This window comes from Hyperoodon ampullatus, assembly GCF_949752795.1.
Source record: "Hyperoodon ampullatus genome assembly, chromosome: 18".
Taxonomy (NCBI): domain Eukaryota; kingdom Metazoa; phylum Chordata; class Mammalia; order Artiodactyla; family Ziphiidae; genus Hyperoodon; species Hyperoodon ampullatus.
The window spans coordinates 55212615-55237590 of NC_136931.1; the positions used below are offsets into that span (position 1 = coordinate 55212615).

At 47.7% G+C, this 24976-nt stretch overlaps 1 protein-coding gene across 2 annotated transcripts in view; it reads left to right on the top strand.

The window, feature by feature from the left end:
• The first annotated feature begins 327 nt into the window (after nucleotides 1-327).
• Nucleotides 328-24976, top strand: part of SULT2B1 (sulfotransferase family 2B member 1) — a 34477-nt gene continuing 9828 nt past the window's right edge. For both annotated transcript variants that reach the window (XR_013811361.1, XM_079723212.1), the window contains exons 1-2: nucleotides 328-436; nucleotides 20010-20149. Coding sequence is in view for 1 of the 2 variants with exons in the window: in XM_079723212.1 (XP_079579338.1) it covers nucleotides 366-436; nucleotides 20010-20149 (211 nt within the window). In the remaining variant the exon portion in view is untranslated. The remainder of the gene's footprint in view (nucleotides 437-20009; nucleotides 20150-24976) is intronic.

A 24976-nucleotide genomic window follows, 5' to 3' on the forward strand; every position in this document is an offset into this window, starting at 1 on the left:
CAGATGAGCAAACTGAGGCTCCAGGTGGGCACAGACATGCCCACAGCCACCCACACGGAACGTTCCGGTGTGGGATTGTCTCCGACCCCCTGGACTGTGTCCCCAGCCACTGGCAAGATGCCCAGGAGGTGCCCATCACCCCTCTTCTACACCCTCAGAGAAGGGTGGCTCCCTCCTGGCCTCTCCCCACTGTCGGAGGCGTGGGTAGCAGCTGGGAGAACCGGCTGGATGCTGCCCCTCCCCTTGGGCGTGGAGGTAGGCACCTGGCGGGCTCCCTGCGTGGTAGACGCCACCGCCACACACACCTGCTCCCTGTGCCATCTGCTCCCAGCGCGTCCTCCTCTCCCCACCCTCGCCCTCCTGCCATGGATGAGCCTGCCGAGCGCGGAAACCAGGCTGCGTGGGACCCCTATGAGAAAAACATCTCGGAGATCAGGTGAGGCCCAGACCTGGGCACGTGCCGGCAGCGCCCCTGGAGGAGGTGGCCTGGGGGAAGAGCCAGGGGCCTCTGCAAAGGTGGCCCCCGGCCTCCTGGAGCCTCAGAACTGGCTGGGCTGGGCTGGCTCGTCCACCCTGGAGTGCAGATCCTTCCTGCGAAGGGATTCGAGGACCCGGGCTGTGCTGAGTCACCAGTTGGGATGCTTGGCGTGTCTTGTCCGTCTCAGGGCCTTAGTCTCTCTGTCCATCAAAGGGGTCCAGAAGCAGTTTGTCTGCCTGATGTAGGACTGGATGAGAGCAGGGGCTTGGTGCGTGGTAGTTGCCCGGGAAACAGGAGGGCCTTTTGTGCCCTCTTTCCTCCCAGACACGACCAAAAGCCCTTCAGATGGGGGTGCTTGCCCTCAAGGGGCTTCTGTTCTGTTTGGGGTGGGGGAGGATGGGAGAGCAGAGGTGGACTGGGTTTGGGATACAGATGAGTCTCAGAGTCAGAGTCTGTGGCCCTGGAGGACTTGGGGACCCAAAGGATGGGTCCCCAAGACAGAGCTTTCCCCACCTCAGAAGTGTGACTCCTTTGTTCCTAGGAATGAGTCAGGCACTTTTATAGTACCCACTTTCCAGATGGGGAAACTGAGACTGAGAGGAAAAGTGATGGGACCATGATTACACAGCCAGAAGCAAATCTGAACCCTGTCCACCTGACCCCAAAGTCTGTGTTTACCCCTCTCTTCAGTGATACCCTCTCCCCACGGCTCCATTTCTCAGAGGAGAAAGTGCAGGCTCAGAGAGAGCAGGCAGCCTGCCCAAGATCACACAGTGAGCTGTTTAGATGATCCCAACCCTCCATATCTTGCATTCTGCCAGGCAAGTCTCTCCTGGCTTCCTGAGCTCTTCCAGCCACCCCTGACTGTACTGTTTCAGGCTCACCCCTCCCCTCCCTCACCCTCATGCCCCAGACTCCAGAGACGAGCAGTTGAATTCTGAGTGCTGTGTGACATAGACAAGCCTCCTGGGTCTCTGGGCCTCTCAGGATGAGAGTGGCTACCAGGCCGATCCCAGCTCTGTTTGAAGAAACTCCCAGCATTCTCTCTTTAGCATTCTTTTCTCTGGGCCTCTGGGTTCTGCCATTTCTCCCTCCTGAGATAACCTGGTTCCCTTCCTGGGTTCCCACATCTAGGAAGCCTTTTCTTCCCACCAGGCCCTGGGAGCCTCCCTCTTCTTTGCTCCCGCACAGCCAGTTGGCCATAAAATCCCCAGCCCTTGCTCAGTGCGTGACCTTGATTCAGTCATTTGTCCTCTCCCAGCCTCAGTTTCCTCATCTGAAAAATGGGAGTAAATAACCCTCCCCTATAAGACACTTCTGGACCGAAATTCTGCAGCCCCCGGGGAGGTGGCTTAAAATCTTCTTTTCCATGAGCTTCTGGAATCCCCTGGACCCAGAAGGATGCCTCTCATGAGGGCCCTTAACATCCCTTTTGGACTCTCTGCTGCAGGCCCCTCAGACACATAATGTCCCCAGCGCTGTGTGGAAACTCATTGGCTCCCCAGAATTATTCCTCCTCCCAGGTTACCATCTCAGGGATGGCCCCATCAGTCACCAGGTCAGAACCCACCCCCCGCAACTGTCTTTGTCCCTTCCTTCCTCTCCCTCCACTGTCACTCCTTCCACTGTCACTCCCCAACCCCACTCTCCTGACCCCTGACTCTCTCCATTCTCATGGTCTCAGCTCAGGCTTCATCTTTGCCCTTGGAGCCTCTCCCTGGCCTCCACGCCTCCAGTCTTTCCCAGAGCTGCCCCTGCCCTCCTCCCAATCCAGAGGCCCTCCAGGCCCTGGCACCCTGGCTTCTCCAGGTCAATCCCCTCCCTTATCTGCATTCCATCTACCCCAGCACTTCAAATTCCCTGGTTATACCTCACTATTCCCTGCCTCAGTGCCTTTGCATACATGGTTTCCTCTGAAGGGATTCCCAGAGAAGTCTTTTCTAAATCTTTAAATCTATCCCTGGCCACCCCCATGCTCAAGTCCCTTCCATGGCTCCCCAGCACCCACAGCAGTGGTTTCCAAAACGTTTTTAAGACACAGATTCCTTTGTCCAGGAGAAATCTTACATCCAAACAGAAATACATAATAGAGATCAAAACAGAGCTGCTCTGGTTTAAAATGGGGGAGTGGGCCTAGGGTCCTCCTGCTGGCCCTGCTCCCTCTGTGGGAGCACCTCTCTGCCCCCCAAGCCCCCTCCCCACCTTCCTTGCTCCATGGGCCCCACCTGGCTGCTTCCGCATCCCCTCCAGCCCAGATCTCACACCTGGAAGGCTTTGCACCTGGAATGACCTCTCTCCTTCACCTGGAGAACTCCTTCTCACACAATTTAAGATTCTTGGCCACCACAGGTAGGTCCCTGATCACACTTCTGCCTTCAAACCTGTGCCGTGGTACCAAAAGGCGGAACCGTTCACAGACAGGGACAGAGTCGGGACCACCTCTGCAGTCCTCGGCTCGGGGAAGCTGTGAAGGCTCTGAGAATGATGTCAAGGAATGAATGGAGGAGAGATTAGGCAAGTTTTGAGCTGGAACTTGCAGGGTGAGTCAGGGCTGGAAGACAAGTGAGGAGGGGCAAGGCATGCAGGGGAGGAGCCAGTAGAGGGAAAGGACAGCGGCCGCTGGAAGGGACATGAATGACGCCTAATGTCAAGGGCAAGAAGTGATCCCCAGGACGCTAATTGCAGCCCGATTCCGTTTTTAAGTTCCCCGCCTCCCCCAAAACAAGAAAAGCTAAGCAATATATCATTTTTAAAATACAAGCATAGGGACCTCCCTGGCGGTCCAGTGGTTAAAACTTCGCCTTCCAATGCAGGGGATGCAGATGAGCTAAGATTCCCACACGCCTCAGGGCCAAAAAACCAAAAAAAGCAATATTGTAACAAGTTCAAAAAAGACTTTAAAAATGGTCCACATCCAAAAAAAATCTTTAAAAAAATTTTAAAAACAACAAACTGTCTTTTTAAAAAAACAAGTGACTGACAGGGATTTAATTTGGATGGTGGGGAGGGGGAGAGACCAATGGGACAAGAAGGAACCCAGAGGCACCCAAGAGACATATCGCTTAGGAACGTTCTAGTTCATTAGCTCATAATTTGTTACAAATTATGGTTTCGAAATGTTAAATGTGTTCCATGGAGACTTGTATGTATCCAAAGGACTAAAAAGGGATCTTAAGGGCAAAACCAAAATTTTAAGAGGAAGAAGTTAGAAGCAGGAGGTAAGCAGGACCCAGGCAGTTATACTAAGTTTCAGGAGGCAGAGGTGACACAGAGACAAGCCCAGAAGATGTTAATCCCTAGAGAATCTTTTTAATGCTCACCTTGATTAGCGTCTCCCACCTATTACCTCATTTAATCCTCACAACAACTGTTCGAGATTAAGCCACGAGAATGATTAACTATTATCATTCTACTTATGACGAAAGCCACTGAGGCCCAGAGAGGTTGAGTGACTTGTCCAAAGTCACACAGCTGTCAAGTGAGCTGTAGTCAGGATGTGAACCAGGACAGCCTGACTCTATCATAGCCCGGAAAGGGTGGGCAGATGTGGAAGGAATTTGGGGATAAGCAAGATGAGGCGTAGGAGGATCAGGAGGGAACCCTGCCCAGACAGGAGGCTTAGTAGGTGTCTTGTGCTCTGCCGCATTTCCTGGAATACCCCGTGCACTGGGCTGCGCCTTGACCAGCCCTTTCTGGAGAAGGTCAAGGCCAGGAGAAGCCTAGCCAGCATTTGGACCTGTGGTTGCTCCTCCTCCCCTACCTCTGATCTTGGACAACCCCAAACAAGGTCTTTTCAGATCTCACCGTTTTTATGGCTGAAGTCACCGACCCTCGTTTTACAGCCCTGGCTCCTCCTTCCCTGGGGAGGCCAAGCTACTTGGATGATTTTGTGGCTATAGTCCTGCCAGTCACAGAGCTGCTTTTCCCAAGGGGAAGGGGGCTGCTAATAAAAAGGCAATAAATAAATAATTAGACCTTGGACTTCTTGCCTGCGTGGAATTTGGGCAGGCAGAGAGGAGGTGGGGCTCTGGACCTCTACTGATAAATCAGGTGCCCTGGTGAGGATTAGAAAAAGATGCTCCCAGCCCCACCTTCCCTTCTCCCCACCACTGGTCTCCCTGCAAGGGACCCAGGCTTGGAGAGTGAAGGGAAGGATGTGTTTCGGTTCCCTTGCTGTCTAGAGGCCGGGTGGGGGGGGCGGTAGGATGTGTGCCCGCATCCCACTTATGCCTGCGGCCCTGCATAGGGCTCAGGAAGTGGGAACATCCAGGACACACTTGGAAAGAACTAGAGCAGCCCAGTTTGCCGAAGGCAGGCTCTGGGGGATGCAGAGCGGGACCCAGCGGACCATCAGTGGCATCGAATGCTGAGGCAAGAAGGGAGACCCTGGTCTCGCTGGGAGGCCTGAATCAGAGACCCCAAGAGTGGCGTGGCCGGCTACTCGCAGGGGGACCTGGACCAGGGCCCCCAAGGTCTCTGCCACTGCAGATAAGAAGGCCCACATCACGAGTCAAGAAACCCACAGGAAGTCAACCCTGTGTTCAAATCCCGCCCATGTCACCCGCCAACTGGGACCCGCCAACTGGGGCCCACCGAGCAGACAGGGTCTGGCAGATAGCTGTGCATCAGTGAAATGGGTGCGGTGGGTGATGCCCCAGGACATGTCAGACTTGCCGTTCTCTGCTGAGTCAGGGATCACACAGTTTTCCTTCCTCCTTCTCTAATTCCCGTGACCGCTCCTGAGCCAGGAACCCAGGTGCCAGGAAGGGTGGGGACGGGGTGAAAGATGGTAATAATTACGACTTTCCTGAGCGTTGGCCACGCGCCAGGCTTGTGCTCGGAGCTTTGTGTGGCTGAACCCCTTCCGTTTCCACAGCAGTCCTGTGAGAGTGTTGATGTTAGGATTCCCATTTTACAGATGGGAAAGATGAGGCCCAGAGAGGACTCGTACATCTGGGATTTGCTCCAGAGACCTCTCTCTTTACCTCCATGCTAGAGAAAGGGATCAGATAGGGGCCTGGGGCTACAGGGAGGGGCTGCCCCTCTGTGGCCCCATCACCTTCATGGGGTGGGGGTGGGAGCTGGTCACCCCAAATGGGATCAATGAGTCTGTGGTCTGTCCACCCTCCAGACCAACAATGCCCCATAGATACATAACCTGAGCCCCCTAGGTAAACATTTTCTTAGTCCCATTAAACAAAAAGTAAAAGAAACCATTGAAATTAATTTTAATTAGATATTTTATTTAAGCCATTATATCTGAAATATTCTTTCAACCTATAATCGATAGAAAAAAATTAGTAATAAGATATTTTAGCCTTTTCACACTAAGGCTCTGAACACAGTGTGCACTTTCTCAAATCAGGTGCTAACCTTACATCAGAAAGATCTGATTTGGGGCTTCCCTGGTGGCGCAGTGGTTGAGAGTCCACCTGCCGATGCAGGGTACATGGGTTCGTGCCCCGGTCCGGGAGGATCCCACATGCCGCAGAGCGGCTGGGCCCGTGAGCCATGGCCACTGAGCCTGCGCATCCGGAGCCTGTGCTCCGCAGCGGGAGAGGCCACAGCAGTGAGAGGCCCGCGTACCGCAAAAAAAAAAAGGAAAAAGAAAGATCTGATTTGCATTCAGTTCTCATCACCGTTACAGCTGACAAAAGTCGATTCTCAGGCCTGAGCCTTTCCAAACCTGCATAAAAAAGTATTCCAATAATTGAATTGAGTATCAGTGTTTCAGTTGAAATCAATAATAATTCAATAAAATTAAAAGTTGTGCCCCCCTCCGGGTTGCATGGGTCACATTTCAAGGGTTCAGTAGCTACACGAGGCCAGTGGCCGCCATGGTACAGAATGGTACGTCTCCATCATCAGAGGAAGTTCTATTGGATGGCATGGCTCCAGGCTGCAAAGGCCTCAAGGGTGGGGAGAGGTACATAGTACGGGCTTAATAAATATATGTTGGAAGGGAGAGAGAGAGAGCGCGTAAGGGAAGAGAGAAAAGTCGAGAAGAGCCTTCAGGCCAAAGGCACAGCACATGCAGAGTTCCAAAGGTGTGGTGGAGCATGGCGTGTGCAGGGAACAAGTTGAACTTGACAGTGGGAATGGAACAACACTGGCTGTGCTAGTGTGGGGATTGAGGGGAGGTGGGGCAGTGCAGGCCACCGGGCCCACAAAGAATCTGCTGGGCTTTGAGGGACAGAGCCAGGGACGCAGTACAAAGAACCCTGAGAATTTGAAGAGAGTGATTCATTTCTTTAGCTAGATTGTTCCCTATCACCATCATCATCATCATCATCAAAGTAATAAATCAAAAAATCATTTAAAAGTGTATATAGATTTTAAATGTGCAAGAATAGCCAGGGAAGAAAAAAAATGGAGAGGGAGAATTGACCCTATCAGAACTTAAAATCTATAAAGTTACTATAATCCAAACAGTATGACATCCCACCCTATGACCCTGCAATTCCAATGCTACTTATTTGTCCAAGAGAAATGATCATGTAGTTTCCACATGAAGACAAGTATGGTCACAGTGGGTTTATGCATATTAGCGGCACCCGGAAACAGCCATGAACAGGACAGTGGGTCAACACACCGTAATCTATTCATACAGTTGAATTCTACTCAGCCATAGAAAGGAACAAACTCTATAATGCACACACAAACGTGGGTGCATGTCAAGAGTATTATGCTAAGCAAATGAAGGCAGGCCAAAGAGTACTTTCTGTAAGTTGACAGCTCTAGAAGGCCCAAGACCAGCCAAGTCAATTTATGATGGAAAAACTCAGAACAGTGGTAGCCTCAGGGTGGAGGTGGGAGCTAATTGGGAAGAAGCACCAGGAAATGTTCTGGGGTGATCGACTATTTTATATTATGATAGGGGTTTGGATTGCATGGAGGTATTATGCATTTGTCAAAATTCACTTAAAATTAGGAGGCTTTGAGAAACAAAGTTCTAGCTGGCTATCCACCTATCTCTATATCATGGTCATTTCTATGTGGGGGAATTGCAGGTGATATTTATTTTCTTCTGTATTATTTTTTGTATCTTCCAAATGTTCTATATGTAATTTTTCATAAGCAGAAAAATAATGATTCTAAAACTTTAGGTGATAATAATTTCCATCTGTTATTAAAATAATTGAAAACACGAAAAAAAAAATGAGGACGCTTCCTCAACAGGAAAATAATGTTCAAGATGGAAATGGGATATCTCGCAGCTATTAAAAAATTTTTTTTATTGAATGAAAGATTCTTTAAATTCTATAGTACTTTAAAATTTTCAAAAATTTCACACACATGATTTCATATAATCCCATAATAACCCTTTTAAAAAATCCCCTACCCCTATGTGGTTCCTCCCCCCTTCCCTCTCCCCAGTGGTAACCACTAGTTTGTTCTCTATATCTGTGAGTCTGCTTCTTTTTTGTTTTATTCACTAGTTTGTTGTGTTTTGGGGATTACGCATATAAGAGATATCATGCAGTATTTGTCTTTCTCTGTCTGACTTATTTCACTTAGCATAATGCCCTCCAAGTCCATCCATGTTGCTGCAAATGGAAAAATTTCCTTCCTTTTTATGACTGAGTAATATTCTATTATATATATGTATATATATCACCTTTTTTTTTTAAGTTGCGGCATGCGGGATCTTTTAGTTGCAGCATGCGGACTTTTTAGTTGCGGCATACAGGCGGGCTCTAGTTCCCCGAGCAGGGATCGAACCCCAGCCCCCTGCACTGGGAGTGCAGAGTCTTACCCTCTGGACCACCACGGAAGTCCTTATCACATCTTCTTTAACCATTCATCTGTTAATGGACACTTAGGTTTCTTCCATACCATGGCAATTGTCAATAACGCTCTGGCAGCTTTTTTTTAAAAACAAGGATTGTAAATCAACTATACTCCAATAAAAATTAATTTAAAAAATAAATAAGATAAGATAAAAACAAGGAGACAGCTGCAGATTTGAAAAGACTGCCATAGTAGAGTAACTAAAAAATAAGCAAGATGCAGAGTAAGGTCTGATATCAATATTGCTTAGAAGGAGGACGGGGACTTCCCTGGTGGTCCAGTGGGTAAGACTCCGCACTCCCAATGCAGGGGCCTGGGCTCCATCCCTGGTCGGGGAACTAGATCCCACATGCATGTGGCAACTAGCCTGGAGCAGCCTAAATAAATGAATAAATAATAATTTAAAAAAAAAAAAAAAAAAAAGCCAGACGAGCAGGAGTAGAGAAGGAAGCTGAGTGCCCACACTGTGCTCGCATGTACTTCTACAAGTGCGGTTAAGGTACGCACCAAGCTGGTAGTATGGGCATCCCCAGAAGCTGGCATGGCCGTGCTGGGGGAGACCATTAACCTGTTAACAAGCCCAGATGATAATAAATACATATAACTTATTAATAATAGATAGATAGATACAATAGATACAGAGATACAATCCAATAATTTGTTATTTTCCCTTTTTAAAAAAAAATTTTTTTTGGTCCTGCCGTGCAGCTTGTTGGATCTTAGTTCCCCAACCAGGGATTGAACCCGGGCCACGGCAGTGAAAGCACCGAGTCCTAACCACTGGACCTCCAGGGAATCCCTGTTATTTTCCTAATTAGATTTTCTAAAAAGAAGGAAAGGTACACATGTACCGTATTAAGGCAGTCTAGCAGGTGTAAAAAACATCCCCTCACTTCTGGATCTTAACACGGTAGAAGTTCATTTCAAACTCGCATCCCAGCCCCACGTGGACTCTCCTGGTGATGTGATGCCAGGCCCGGCTCTGCCATCCTCCACCCGTGACTCCCAAGTCCCCGGAGAAACCTCTCTGGTCCCACCAGCAATGGGGGCAAAGGGTGAGCACATGGCAGTCACTGCCACTGTGTTCACAATTCAGAATTCAAGATGTGCAGAAGGGCATAAAATGGAAAATTCTGGTTCTCACAAACACCCCAGACCCATCCCCAGAGTAACCACTTCTAATGCTTGCCTGCCAGAAAATTTTTCTCTATGTGTGTATCTTGTTTTTACTTACTTATTTTTTAAACATAAGTAAGATACTACTTTATATCTGGCTATGCCCCTCGTCTTTTCGCTCTCCGTAATATCTCAGACATCTTCCCAAATAAATGCTACCTCCTTACCCCTCCGATCTTTTGGAATTTTCATAATGAAAATTCCAAGACACAGAAAAACGTTGGAGGAATTATTCAGCACGCACCCCCTCTATACCCACTACTCCTAAAATTTTATTATACTTGTTTTATCGTATATCTGTACATCTTTCTATCCATCCAGCAATCTGTATTGGTGATGCATTTCAAAGGAGTGATTTGCAACCATCAGAACATTTCACCTTAAACATTCCAGGCTGCATATTATGAAATAGACTTCAACACTTGTTTATGGGCTTTTTTTTTTTAATAGATGATGTTTATGTACAGGGCACTGCACAAACTTATTAAGTGTGCCATTTTGAGAAATACATGTGTAACCCCAATCCCTATCAAACATAAACGCCTCCTTTTGAATGGCTGGATTCCAAGGTTTGCAGGCGGTGTTTTATTCATCCAGTCCTGATTTATTTAACCAGTTCTCTGTTGTTCAGGTCTCTCTTACGATGTTGCAATTAGCATGGTGGTACATATATCACCGGGCACTTCCTCAAGGGCACCCATCCCATAAATTTCTGGAGGTCAAGTTCATTTGTGCATCCAGCAGATATAATGGACTGCTGCTGCCTGCCTGTCTGATGCTGGTTCTTGGAGGTGGGACATGGGAGAAGCAGAATTTCTGTTCCCTTGTAGCTACTACTAGTGGGGAAGATTGATTTCAAGAAGTCAATAGACAAAGAAAGTAGTTACAAGGTATTAAAAGGGCTATAAAAGAAAAGAACAGAATGCTGAGAGGGGTAAAAATGCGCATGGACCAGGTGTCCTCTGCTTGAGTGGAGGTGGCCGTTATAACTTAAAATGTTGCCAAGTGATCTCCCAAAGAGGTTATTCTAATCAGTCTCCTTGGCCGGCGCAGATGAGAGCAGGAGAGTGAACGAGTCCAATTCTCTGCGCTCTGGCCAAGGCGTGAGTCATTCCACTGAGGTGGAGGTGGCCAGAGGAGATAGGGACGCTTGAGGAGATGGGGACGCTTGCCCAGATGGGCTCCAGGTGGAGGAATTTCAGGAGGTGAGGGAAGGCACTCCTGCAGGTGAGAGCAGCTCAGGCAAAGGAGGGCGGCCGCCACTGCACAAGGTGCCCTGGGAATAAGGCGCACTGAACCCAGCTCAGGCTCGAGGAGCCTTGAAAATGCGCTCCAGAGAAAGGCAGGCGAGTTGACCACAGGCACCCGCTGTGAGTCAGCAGGACAGCGGGGCTGCGGAAAAACTCCTCCTGATCGCATGCATGGACAGGCGGGGCCCTCTCAGAGGAGTGGGGGTCAGTAGTTTCAGTCCCACAAGACCCCTGAATGCCAGCAGCCTGCCCTCTCCCCCTCCTTTGTACACACTATTCCCTCTGATACGCACACACGGCTCTTCCCTCACCTCCTTCAGGTCTGCTCAAATGTCACCTCCTCGGAGGGCCCTCCCCTGACTCCATCGATCTCAAATTGCAAACCCTCCCAACCCCAGATGCTTCCTGTCCCCCACCAGCTTCATTTTTTCCATCACCATCCAATACACTACATTTTAAACATTCTGTGTTAATTTTATTGTTCATTCAAACATAAACTGCAATAGGGTTTTTTGTTTTGTTCTGTTGTTTTTTTGTTTTGTTGTGTTTTTTGTCAGTTGCACTCACTTTCCCATCCCCCAGGGCCTGGGACATAGTAGGGGCTCAATAAATATCTGTGGGCCAAATGGATGAATTTGCCCCATCTCAGGCAAGATGGCCCAAAGCTCCTGGAATGGGGAGCTCTCTTTGAACAGCAGACTGGCAGGTCCCTGGAAAAGAGGTCCCTGGTCCCTGCCCGCCCATCACTGCTCGTTCATCAAAGGAGACCAGAGAGGTTTTGAGAGTGACCTCAGGTTACACGGCAAATCGAAGGCAGGCCTGTAATACAGGCAGGTGTTGCTTCTCTGCACAACCCTGGGTAGCCAAGAGGGACGCTGGCCAATAGGATGTCTTGTTATAATAATGGTTAATGGGCGTTAAGTATTGACATTTATACGAATGAGGTGGGTTTTTTTTTAAATCAATCAATAAAATTGATTTGTGTGTGTGGGGGTGTGTGTATAGCTTTATGAATTCTAACACATGTATAGATTTGTGTAACCATCACCACAATCAGAATACAAAACTGCACCATCAGCCCTTTGTAGTCACACCCTCCCCCGTCCCTAGCTGCCCTCTCCCCTCCCACCCCTCATCCCCACAGCTACTGATCTATCCCCCGTCCATATACTTTTGTCTTTTGCCAAAAATGACATATTAGTTTCCTATTGCTGCTGCAGCAAATGACCACAAACTGAGTGGCTTAATGCAATACAAATTTGTGCTCATACGTTTCTGGAGGTCAGAAGTCTGAAATCAGTGTTGCTGGGCTAAAATCAAAGTGTCATCAGGGAGGCACTATTCCCACTCCCTTCTGTGCCTTTTCCAGCTCCTAGAGGCCCTGCATCCTTTGGCCCGTGGCCCCTTCTTCTATCTCTTCAAAGCCAGCTGCATAGCCTCTTCCGACCTCTCTCCTCTCTGACCTCTGCTTCCATTATTATATCTTCTCTCTCTGACTAACCCTCCTGTCTCCCTTTTACAAGGACCCTTGTGGTTGCATTTAGGGCCCACTGAATTCTCTCCCCATCTCAAAATCCCTTTTATGGTGCAATGGATCATATTCACAGTTTCTGGAGATTGAGACATGGACATCTTTGGGGGGTGGTCATCATTCCACCCACCACAGTCATTCAGTGGAATTGTACAGACAGTGATCTCCTGAGTCTGTTTTCCTTCACTCCACCCAATGCCTTTGGGACCCATCTGTGCAGTGGTGGGTATCAAAGGTTTGCTTCTTGTCCTTGCTGAGTAGTACCGTGTGGTGTACATGTCCCACTGTTTATCCACGCACCTGCTGACGGACATTTGCGTTGTTCCCAGTTTTGGGCGATTATGAATAGGGCAGCTATAAACATGCGAGTACAGACGTTGGTGTGAAAAGGAGTTTTTGTTTCTCTTGGGTGAACTCCCAGGAGAAGGAGAAACTCTGCTTTAAAATCTGTGCTTATCTTAAGATATTTCATTGAGGTCTATCGATATACAACATAGAATATAATACAATATAATGATAATAATTATAATATACACCTAGGAGTTGAATATTCCTGTGACCAAGGGGAAGGAGGTGGACACTGAGACTCAGAGAGGTCATGTAAGCTGCCTGAGGTCAAACCTATGTCTTCCTGACTGCCCCCCACCCCCAAGACCCCAGAGCCCCTGCGCAGAATGAGCACACCTGAGGACAACGGTATGACGATTGGCAAGGCGCTACCCCATGGCACTGGGTGGCTAGGGGTGCAAACTCTGGGGCTACACTGCCTGGGTTCAAACCCCAGCTCTGCCGTCTGCCGCTGTGTGATATTAGCCAAGTGACTTTGCCTCTCTGTGCCTCTACTTCCTCATTTGTAACACGGGGATAGAAATACTATAGCGGGTGGCCTCCTAGGGTTGTTGAGGAAATAAACGAACTAAGGCACATAATGTAGTGAGGAGTGGGCACTGTGAGTGTTATTTATATTTCTTCATAAATATTGATGGAGGCCCTCCGTGTTTTGATATGCTGGCAATCCAGACAGAACCCCTCCCCAACCCCGCCCAGGCTACGGAGGGCCTTGAGCTCTGGGGCATGTGGGGGATGAACAGGAAGGAGAAACTGGAGGCCAAGAGACTGGGGAGGAGGCTGCGTTGAGGGTGCAGGGGGGCGAGGAGGAGACCTGAGCTGGACAGGGGTAGTGGGGACAGAGAAGAAGAGCTAAGGCCTGGTGGACTGAGGGGCGGGGGCTGGGAGGAAGGAGGGTCGCCAGGTTGGGCCATTCTTAGAGTTTCATGTCCTGGGGTCTCCCTAGCAGGGCAGGCCAGGCCCCTTCGAGGAGGCTAAGTACGTCCTTGGCCCGTTGCCCATCATGTGGGCTGTAGCTCTGTCTGCTGTTCCTCCTGCGGCTGGTCTCTGCCCCAGCCCAATTGTCACCTTCATTCCTCTGCTCTAACCAAGCAAAATAGCTTCATGCCAGGCCCTGGACCTGGCATGGGAAAAGAATGGGCTTGGAGCCCAGGGAGAGGAAAGGTCACCCCGGGGCCAGATTTAATTTACAAGGTGGGGAGAGAAGACGCACAGCACCTGTTTGGGGACACACAGTGAGATTCAGCCAAGCAGGAATCCAGGTGGGGTCCCCCCTCTCCAGCCTCCTGGCAGAAGGAACAGCTGATACAAGGTCAGAGGCTGGAATAGTGCTCGGTGCTCTGGGGGGTTTTGACTGGAGTGGGGGGACGTGGGGAAGGAGGGCCTGGAACAGAACTGTCTACGGGGCTGAGGTTCAAATCTCAGCTCTGCTCGGTACTTGCCGCATGGCCTTGGCCAAATCGCTTCCCCTCCCTCAACCTCCATTTTCTCACCTGTCGCCTCATAACATGCAGGGAGATCCCAGCTCTCCCCCAGTCATGTCTCAATTATTTATTAAACATTGATGCTCAGTCATTTACTGAGCAAATAGTTGTTCTGGGCCCAGAGGGCGCATGATAAGGTCTGGACACTGTTGACCTGGAATGAGGCCAGGCTGTGGAAGTTTCTAAAGTCCCCAGAGGGGATTCTAAAATGCCCAGGGCTGAGAACCACGGAGGCAGGTGAAAGGAGGTAACAAGTGCTCTTTGAGTTTCCTTAACGTTTTTCCTGGTAACCCCCTTCATTCATTCGCCCATTTATTCATTCAAACGTTCATTCATCACACATTCATTTATTCACACATTCGTTCAATCACACATTCATTCATCGCACATTCATTCAACCACAGATTCATTCATTCACACGTTCATTCATTCGGTCAAATACTGGTTGGACACCAACAATGTGCCATCACTGTGGATTCCACCCTGGGCCTCCTGACCCCCAGTTTGGAGACTGTAAGTGCTGAGGGGGGTGGCGGGACACCCTCATATTTATTCATGTACGCATTCAGTGACTATTTCAGGGACTCCTGAAGGGCACAGTATCTTTTCCTGGTTGGCAACTCTGTTTTCCTCTCCGGTAAGCTGGGGAGGACATTTCTCCTTCAAGGACCTGTTGGTGAGATCAAAGACAAAAATAGCGCTGTACGCTCAAGGGAGCTTCAGTGTCCTGAGCATTTATTAGGAGCCAGGGGGCTTAATGTATATTATCCCTTTTAATCTTTAGGTAGGATTAAAACCTTGAGGTTGAGATTACTGTTATCTTCATGTGTCAGAAGAGGAAACTGAGGCTCAAAGAGGTGAGATCTGTTGCCCAGGGCACAGAGAGAGCACATGTGACCCACCAGAGCCAAGACCCAGGCACTTAGCAGCTAATCTGCCTAGTGACTGATGGCCTCACAGCCCCGCCCACTGGCCTAAATCTGCCTGGCAACTAGTGACATCACTAATTCTGCTGCCTGCGCTCAACCTATGACATCACTGAACAATAAAGTAATTACAATAAGCTGAGGGCCTACTGTGTGCCAAAGGAGGTGCCAAGCAGCCCCTCCTCTGGGCTCACACGATGCCCGGTGTTGCCTCTATTACTAAGTGTAATAATAACAATAATTTTAGCCTGGATTTATCGAATGCAGACCACAAGCCAGGCTCTATTTTAATCACTTTTATTTCTATGTGTGCGTTAAACCCTCCCACTATCTCTATTTTTAAAAAATTAAGAAACAGGGCTTCCCTGGTGGTGCAGTGGTTGAGGGTCCGCCTGCCGATGCAGGGGACACGGGTTCGTGCCCTGGTCCAGGAAGATCCCACGTGCCGTGGAGCGGCTGGGCCCGTGAGCCATGGCCGCTGAGCCTGTGTGTCCGGAGCCTGTGCTCCGCAACGGGAGAGGCCACAACAGTGAGAGGCCCGCGTACCGCAAAAAAAAAAAAAAATTAAGAAATATTTATATAGTGCATATTCCTATGTCAGGCCCAGTTCTAAGCACTTTTTACATGCTCACGACCATCCTATGAGGTAATGTTTACTTATTATCCCCATTTTATGGATGAAAGGACTGAAGCACAGAGAGGATGAATGACTTGCCCACAGCCACATGACTGGAGAGAGGTAGGATTCAGACTCATGTATTCTAGCTCCAGGGTTTATGCCGTTAACCAAGACACCATGCTACTTCTCCTATCCCCATTTTACAGTTGAGGAAACTGAGGCCTAGAGACATTAAGCCTCAGGCCTCAGCTCGGCTAGAGAGTGCCAAAGCCAGACTCTGTGCCTGCAGTGTCCAGCTCCAGAACCACACTCTTTCTCACATCTGTCCTACTTAGGTTACTTAGAAGCAGGGCCTGCAAAGCCCCTGCCACCACCCCTCTGAGGTGACCAGCCCTTCCTTCCTGGTCCCCTCGGGAACACCCCCCAGCCAGGAACAAAGGGGGCCTTTTCCAATAGACCCTAGCCCACATGCCAGCTTCCTCCATAGCCTCCTCCCGGCCCTGCCTTGGGACACTGCCCTTTGGAAACCCTGGCTGGGCTGAGCCTTACCCGGGCTCCCCAGAGCCCTCCTTCGACCCCAGGCAGAGGAAACAATTGTCTAGCTTTTGTCCTTCTCCTGCAAGCCTGAGCCTGGTGCCAAGCCTTGGAGAAATTCCCCATCCCTCAAATCTCTGAAGCTGGTGGAGGCCTTCAGGAAAGACACTGGGAGATCCCTGGGCAAGTCACAGCCTTCAATGGGCCTCAGTTTCCTCATCTGTCAACTGGGCGCACGAGGGAAAACTATCAGAAAAGGCCTGTGCAAGACAGCTGGGGTTTCACCTTCACTGGGCCCAGCACCTCGTCTCCATTCTTTTTTCCCTCGCCTCATTTTTATTAAAAACAATTGTTTTAGTGGGAAGCGTAATTTTTTCCCTTTAATGTTTTATTCATTCATTCATTCATTGCAAGTTTTTTTTTTTTAACATCTTTACTGGGGTATAATTGCTTTACAATGGTGTGTTAGTTTCTGCTTTATAACAAAGTGAATCAGCTATACATATACATATTTCTCCATATCTCTTCCCTCTTGCGTCTCCCTTCCTCCCACCCTCCCTATCCCACCCCTCTAGGTGGTCACAAAGCACCGAGCCGATCTCCCTGTGCTTCCCACTAGCTATCTATTTTACTCTGCCACTCTCTCACTTTGTCCCAGCTTACCCTTCCCCCTCCCTGTGTCCTCAAGTCCATTCTCTAGTAGGTCTGCATCTTTATTCCCGTCCTGCCCCTAGGTTCTTCATGACCTTTTTTTTGTTTGTTTAGATTCTATATATATGTGTTAGCATACAGTATTTGTTTTTCTCTTTCTGACTTACTTCATTCTGTATGACAGACTCTAGGTCCATCCACCTCACTACAAATAACTCAATTTCATTTCTTTTTATGGCTGAGTAATATTCCATTGTATATATGTGCCACATCTTCTTTATCCATTCATCTGTCGATGGACACTTAGGTTGCTTCCATGTCCTGGCTATTGTAAATAGAGCTGCAATGAACATTTTGGTACATGTCTCTTTTTGAATTAGGGTTTTCTCAGAGTATATGCCAAGTAGTGGGATTGCTGGGTCATATGGTAGTTCTATTTTTAGTTTTTTAAGGAACCTCCATACTGTTCTCCATAGCGGCTGTATCAATTTACATTCCCACCAACAGTGCAAGAGGGTTCCTTTTTTCTCCACACCCTCTCCAGCATTTATTGTTTGTAGATTTTTTGATGATGGCCATTCTGACTGGTGTGAGATGATATCTCATTGTAGTTTTGACTTGCATTTCTCTAATGATTAATGATGTTGAGCATTCTTCCATGTGTTTGTTGGCAGTCTGTATATCTTCTTTGGAGAAATGTCTATTTAGGTCTTCTGCCCATTTTTGGATTGGGTTGTTTGTTTTTTTGATATTGAGCTGCATGAGCTGCTTATAAATTTTGGAGATTAATCCTTCGTCAGTTGCTTCATTTGCAAATATTTTCTCCCATTCTAAGGGCTGTCTTTTCGTCTTGTTTATGGTTTCCTTTGCCGTGCAAAAGCTTTTAAGCTTCATTAGGTCCCATTTGTTTATTTTTGTTTTTATTTCCACTTCTCTAGGAGGTGGGTCAGAAAGGATCTTGCTGTGATTTATGTCATAGAGTGTTCTGCCTATGTTTTCGTCTAAGAGTTTGATAGTGTCTGGCCTTACATTTAGGTCTCTAATCCATTTAGAGTTTATTTTTGTGTATGGTGTTAGGGAGTGTTCTAATTTCATTCTTTTACATGTAGCTAGCTGTCCAGTTTTCCCAGCACGACTTATTGAAGAGGCTGTCTTTTCTCCATTGTATATTTTTGCCTCCTTTATCAAAGATAAGGTGACCATATGTGCACTGTAAGTTTTATTAAAGTAAAACACAAGTGCTGTGAACAGAGCTTCAGTCAGTTGCCCAAGGAATTTTGCAGAGGGCACGCCTTGTAACCAGCTCCGCCCCCATCTGCCCCCACTTCCCAAGGATAAGCATCATCCTGCCTTCTATCATCATAGGTGATTTGTCCCTGTGTTTGAACTTCCCCTAATTCGAATCATATCATCTAGACTGTCTTGTGTCCTTCATCTTCCGTTCACCATTTTGTTTCTGAGTTTTACCTGTGTGGTTGGACCCTAGCCCTCTTTATAAGTCCTCACAATATCTATAAATCCTCTTCACTATCCTGACATGAAATCCACAGACAGTATAACCCACTTACACGCATAATTTTCCCCCCAGTTCGATGTATTGTCCTAAGTGTACCGGAAAGGACCACAGATGGAAATTAGCACCAAGTAACGGCTAAGAATGGGCAAATCCGTGTTTCGTGGGGCCTGAAGCTTATACTGTTTTGAGGGGATTCCCCTTAAGAAAAAGAATCAGGGGCATTCCTTGGCGGTCCAGTGGTTAGGACACTGTGCTTCCACTGCAGGGGGCCCGTGTTCAATCCCTGGCCTGGGAACTAGGATCACACAGGCCACCTGGCGTGGCCAAAAAAATAAATAAATAATTTTTTTTAAAAAAAGAAAGAAAGAATCAGTACGTGTGACTGCAACATAAGGAAGAAGGAATGTTTGTTTAGAATGAGAAAAGAAATTACAGTGACTTGTCTCATTCTGAAAGCTGACAAACACTCCAAACACTCCAGAAAAATAATACACCAGCTTCTGGCTTCAAACCTGAGTCTCCTCCTCCACCCCATACTTTTGGTGCCAAGCGCCCCTGGGCATGCGATAGAGTGATCCGACTTCCGCGTCCCCAGCCTTCCTGTCATTACTTGCACCCAACAAGTGCTCCCGGAAGCAAATCCTGCACTCACCATCCCATAACTATACACAGACATGAACGCAAACCTTGTAAATATCCTAGGAAAGTCCAGTGAAATGTATCCCCAACTCAGCTCTACCTTAGCCAGGTCCCCAAAACACCTATCGCTCTCCCACCCCAGGGTCAGGAGATCTGGAGGGAGGCTGCAAAGTCAAGGGTGATCGAACTAAACGGATTTCTCTCAATACATCTCGCTTTGGAAAACTGTACTTCCTTGTATGGTTATGTGAACACATTGCAGCGTTTTGGGAAAAGCAGCTTGAGTGAGGGGCTTGGAGCTTAAGACTGCCCCAGCTTCCCAGGGACTCCACATCTGGTTTTCGCAGGTGGCCCTGCAGCTCTGTGGCCGCTTAGGAAAGGGCAGGGCACCTGATTCTTTGGCCTATGTTTGTAAAATGGGGGTGGTGCCTTTCTGAGGGTTGGGGTGAAGAGTAAACGTGTGGAAAGCGCTTAGTCCCACTTTGCAGAGGTGAAGCGCTGCTTATCCCGCCAGCTGTGTGGCTTTGGGCAAGTCACTCAACCTCTCTGTGCCTCGCTTCCTTCATCCAGAAAATGGGGATAATAATCATTGTCACCGCATAGGATTGTTATGGGGTGTTAGTAAATCATCCTCACTTTGCAGATGAGGAAAAGGGCACAGAGAAAATTCCTTGCCAGAATTCCACCAGCGAGCGGGGTGCACCTCGCCCATCTCCTTGCTCACCCTCCGTCACCTGCCCCGAGATCCCTCAGCCACTTTCTGCCGCCGTCTTTCCTGGAGGCCTCAGCTGTAAAGCTGGATCCCTGTGCAGGTTCCTGGGACCTCGAAGGACACTCAAATGCAGGCCCCGTGGGACTTCCCTGGCGGTCCAGTGGTTAAGACTCCGCGCTTCCACTGCAGGGGGCACGGGATCGATCCCTGGTTGGAGAACTAAGATCCCGCCTGCAGCCGACCTAAAAAAAAAAAAAAAAAAAAAAAGCCCCTGGCCTCCCACTCTCCCAGGGGTGACCCCTGTCCTCGCCTCCTCCCCGGTCCTTACGGTGTCTCTCCCCCATCTTCCTACAGCCTGAATTTGTCAGGCGAATACTTCAGGTATAAAGGCATCCTCTTCCCCGTCGGCATCTACTCACCTGAGAGCATCAGCATCGCAGAGAACTCGGACGTGCAAGACGATGACATCTTCATCATCACCTACCCCAAGTCAGGTACCCGCTGGGCCGGGGCAGGGGTGCTACGGAGAGTGTTGTGGGTGGTGAGAAGGGTACACTAGGGAGAATGGAAGAGGAAAGCGGGAGGGGGTGGGGCGGACGGGGGACGCCGTGGTCCGTTCAGAACCGAGGTGAGCTTGGCCGGTCCCTCCGCCAGGGGGCACCCTTCCCCCAGATCCCTGTGTGCCTCGCTCCCTCCCTTCCACCAGGCTGGCTCTCACACCCACTGGGAGGCCTTCCCGGACCTCCCTGGCTAAAATAGCGTCCCCATCCTGACCCTCTCTATCCCTTAACGCCCCTCATATTTTTCTTCACTGCCGGCCACTATATCATATTTTCATTTGTTGATTTAGTCTCTGGTTTCCTCACTAGAACATGGCTCAGTGAGTGCAGATATTCCGGTTTGTCTTGATCGCGGCTGTGTTCTTTGAACCTAAAACAGTGCCTGGAACTTATTCAATAAATATTTCAGGAAGGAAGGAAGGAGGGAAGGAAGGAAGGAAAGAAAGATCTTAATTTTCTCCATTCGGTTACTGAAATGCTACTTACTGATTGTCTACCACGTGCAGAGACACAGCTCTGAAGAAAGGAGACATTTGCTGGGAGATACAGGCTTCATTTAAACATGCAGTCGCCTATATTACTATCTAATGAAGGTTAGGGTGGGTCACCCTCCACCCAAGGAAAGGTGAAGAGAACATTAAGTGTAGGTCATAAGAAGGTCTTCGGGATAAGGGCAGGCTTCCTGGGGAGAAGATGTTCATGCAGAGAGTTGGAATCTGCAGAGCAGTTTGAGTGGGAAAGGGTATCCTAGACAGAGGGACAGCATGTGCAAAGGCCCTGAGGTGGGAGGTGGCTCGGTGAGTTTGAGGAAGCAAGAGAAGGTCAGTGGGACTGCGGTGGAGGGAGTGACAGGAGAGGCCCGGTGGCAGGGGGTGGGGGGGTTCTTCTCTAAAATGTTGGAGCTGCCGTCTTAATTTTTTTCAAAATATTTTTGAAAAATTTCAAAATATTATTTTCACCTTTTCCAGCATAGAGTGTGATGAGGGTTTTTTTTTTTTTGCTTTTTGGTAACATTAAAAAAATAATTCACATACCATACAATTCACCCATTTGAAAGTGTAAAAATCTATGGCTGTAGTATATTCACCAAGTTGTGCAACCATCACTATAGTCAACTTTAGAACATTTTCATCACCCCTAACAAGAAACTCCGTACCCATTAGCCATCACCTCCCAATCCCCACATCCACATCCCTAAGTCTTAGGTATCTGCTTTCTCATTGTATGGATTTGCCCGTTCTGGGCATTTCAGATAAATGGAATGATACACTACATGGTCTTTTGTGTCTGGTATCTTTCACTTAGGGTAATGTTTTTGAGGTTCATCCAAGTTGTTGTCAGTGCTTCATTCCTTTTTATGGCTGAATAATATTCCATGATATGGTTATACTATATTCTGCTTATTCACTTATCAGTTGATAAACAATCAGTTGGGTTGTATTCACTCTTTGACTCATGAATAATGCTTGTAGGAACATTGATATACAAATCTGTCTGTGGACGTGTTTTCATTTCTCTTGGAGTTCTATGAGGTTTTTTTTTTTTAATAAATTTATTTATTTATTTATGGCTGTGCTGGGTCTTCGTTTCTGTGCGTGGGCTTTCTCTAGCTGCGCGAGCGGGGGCCACTCTTCATCGCAGTGCACGGGCCTCTCACTGTCACGGCCTTCTCTTGTTGCGGAGCACAGGCTCCAGACGCGCAGGCTCAGTAGCTGTGGCGCACAGGTTTAGTTGCTCCGTGGCATGTGGGATCTTCCCAGACCAGGGCTCGAACCCGTGTCCCCTGCATTGGCAGGCAGATTCTCAACCACTGCCTCACCAGGGAAGCCCGAGTTCTATGAGTTTTCAGAGACATATACAAGATACACTACAATCCAGATATAGAGCAGTTCAGGGACTTCCCTGGTGGTCCAGTGGTTAGGACTTGGCACTTCCACTTCAGGAGGCCTGAGTTCAATCCCTGGTGGGGCAACTAGGATCCTGCAAGCCGTGTGGCATGGCCAAAAAAAACCATATAGAACAGTTCCATCACCCACCTAAAACAAACAAAAAAACCCTTCACACCCTTTTGTGGTCAGCTCCCTCCTCAACCCAGCCCCGGGCAGCCATTGACCTGTTTGCTGCCCCAATAGTTTTGCCTTTTCCAAAATGTCATATACATGGAATTGTACCCTATGTAGCCTTTGAGACTGACTTCTTTCACTCAGCATAATGTAGTTTAGATCCATCCAAGTTGTATTTTTTTATTGTTGAGGAGTATTCCATCAGCTGGATGGACCACGATGGGTTTATCTATTCATCTGTTGAAGGGCACTTGGGTTTTTTTCCAGTTTGGGATGAGTATGAATACAGCTGCTATGAAGCTTTGTGTACAAGTCTCTGCATGGAAATATGTTTTCATTTATCTTGGGTAAATACTTAGATGTGGGATTGCTGAGTTTATGGGAATTATGTATGCTTAACTTTATGAGAAACTGCCAAACTGGTTTCCATAGTGAAAATCATCCTGCGCTTTTTGGCAAGCTGGTTTACCATCTTGCATTCTCTCCAACAACATAGGTGGGTTCCAGATGCTCTGCTTCCTTGTCAGCACTTGATATTGTCAAGTTTTTTAAAAAGTCATTCTAACAGATGTGTTCTAGTATCTCATTGTGGTTCGAATTTGCATGTCTCTAATGGCTAATGATGTTGAGCATCTTTTCAGGGACTTACTAGCCATCATTATCTTTCTTGGTAATGTGTCTGTTCCATTTTTTTTTTTTTTTTTTTGCTCTTTTTAACTGGGTTGTTTGTTTTCTAATTATTGAGTTTTGAGAGTTCTTTACATAATCTGAGTACACATCCTTTACCAGATATGCCTTTTGCAAATATTTTCTCCGAGTCTGTGGCTTGTCTTTTCATTTTCTTTTCAGTGTCTTCTCAGAGCAAAAGTTTAAATTTTGATGAGCTCCAATTGTCAATTTTTTCTTTAATGGATCAGATTTTTTTTTTTTTTTTTTTTTTATTTATTTATGGCTGTGTTGGCTCTCCGTTTCTGTGCGAGGGCTTTCTCTAGTAGAGACAAGTGAGGGCCACTCCTCATTGCCGTGCACGGGCCTCTCACTATCGCGTCCTCTCTTGTTGCGGAGCAGAGGCTCCAGACGCGCAGGCTCAGTAATTGTGGCTCATGGGGCTAGTTGCTCCGCGGCATGTAGGGATCTTCCCAGACCAGGGCTCGAACCCGTGTCCCCTGCATTGGCAGGCAGATTCTCAACCACTGCGCCACCAGGGAAGCCCCTGGATCAGACTTTTGATGTCACAGCTATGAAATCTTTTCCTAAACCAAAGTCATAAAGACGGCCTTTATGTTTTCTTCTAGAAGCTTTACAGTTTTCGATTTTACACTAAAGTCTATGATCTATTTTAAGATAATTTGTGTATGTGGTATGAGGTATAGATCAAGGTTCTTTGTTTGCATATGGTTGTCCAGTTATTCTAGCTATTTTTTAAAGTTTAAAATATCTTAATTTCTCTCTTAGAAAGTAATGCATTCATAGTTCAGAATTCAAGAGGTACAAAGAGGTTGACACTGTAAGATCTCTCTTCTCTCACAGTCCCCAGTAGTCCCCGTGTATCTTTCCAGAATTTGCATGTACAAGAAAAAATGTACATAATTTTTTTTTACTTTTTTCCCACAAAAGTTAACATGTGATACACGCCATTTTGCCTCATGTTTTTGTTTTGTTTTGTTTTATGGTTGTGCCTTCTTTTTCCTTGTATTTTGACATCATCCCATCTTAGAACTGTAAACAAAGAGCTTCCTGGTTTTGGGGTTTTCTTACAGTTCCATAGTATTGTGTAACATTAGATGTACAAGAATTCTAGTTTAACTAGTTCCTTATGATTAGCTTTTCCTGATTTCCAATCTTTTGCATTTATTTATTTTTAAAAATTTATTTATTTATTTTTGGCTGCATTGGGGTCTTCCTTGCTGCGCGCAGGCTGGGCTTTCTCTAGTTGCCGTGAGCAGGGGCTACTCTTCACTGCAGTGCACGTACTTCTCATTGTGGTGGCTTCTCTTGTTGCAGAGAAGGGGCTCTAGGCACACGGGCTTCAGTAGCTGTGGCGGGCTTAGTTGCTCTGCAGCATGTGGGATCTTCGCGGACCAGGGCTCGAACTCATGTCCCCTGCATTGGCAGGCGGATTCTTAACCACTGCACTACCAGGGAAGTCCCCAGTCTTTTGCATATATACACCATATAAACTTTACACACCATACCACATCTTGTGCAAGTGTCACTTGCACACGTATGCGTTTAACTGTAGAACTCCTAGATACAGAATTGCTTGGTCAGAGCCTCTGTGCGTTTGCAATTTTGATGAATATAGCCAAATTTCCCTCCACGGAAGTTGTGGAAATCTGTTCCCCAAACAGCAGGCTTTGTTTGAAACAGCTTTGGTGATAGACGGTAGTGATGTTTGCACAACAATGTGAATGTACTTAATGCCTCAGAACTGTACTTTTTTTTTTTTTTTTTTTTTTTTTTGCGGTACGCGGGCCTCTCCCGTTGCGGAGCACAGGCTCCGGACGCGCAGGCTCAGCGGCCATGGCTCACGGGCCCAGCCGCTTCGCGGCATGTGGGATCTTCCCGGACCGGGGCAAGAACCCGTGTCTCCTGAATCGGCAGGCGGACTCTCAACCACTGCGCCACCAGGGAAGCCCAGAACAGTACTCATAAAAATGGTTAAATTGGTAAATTTCATGTTAGGTATGTTTTGCCA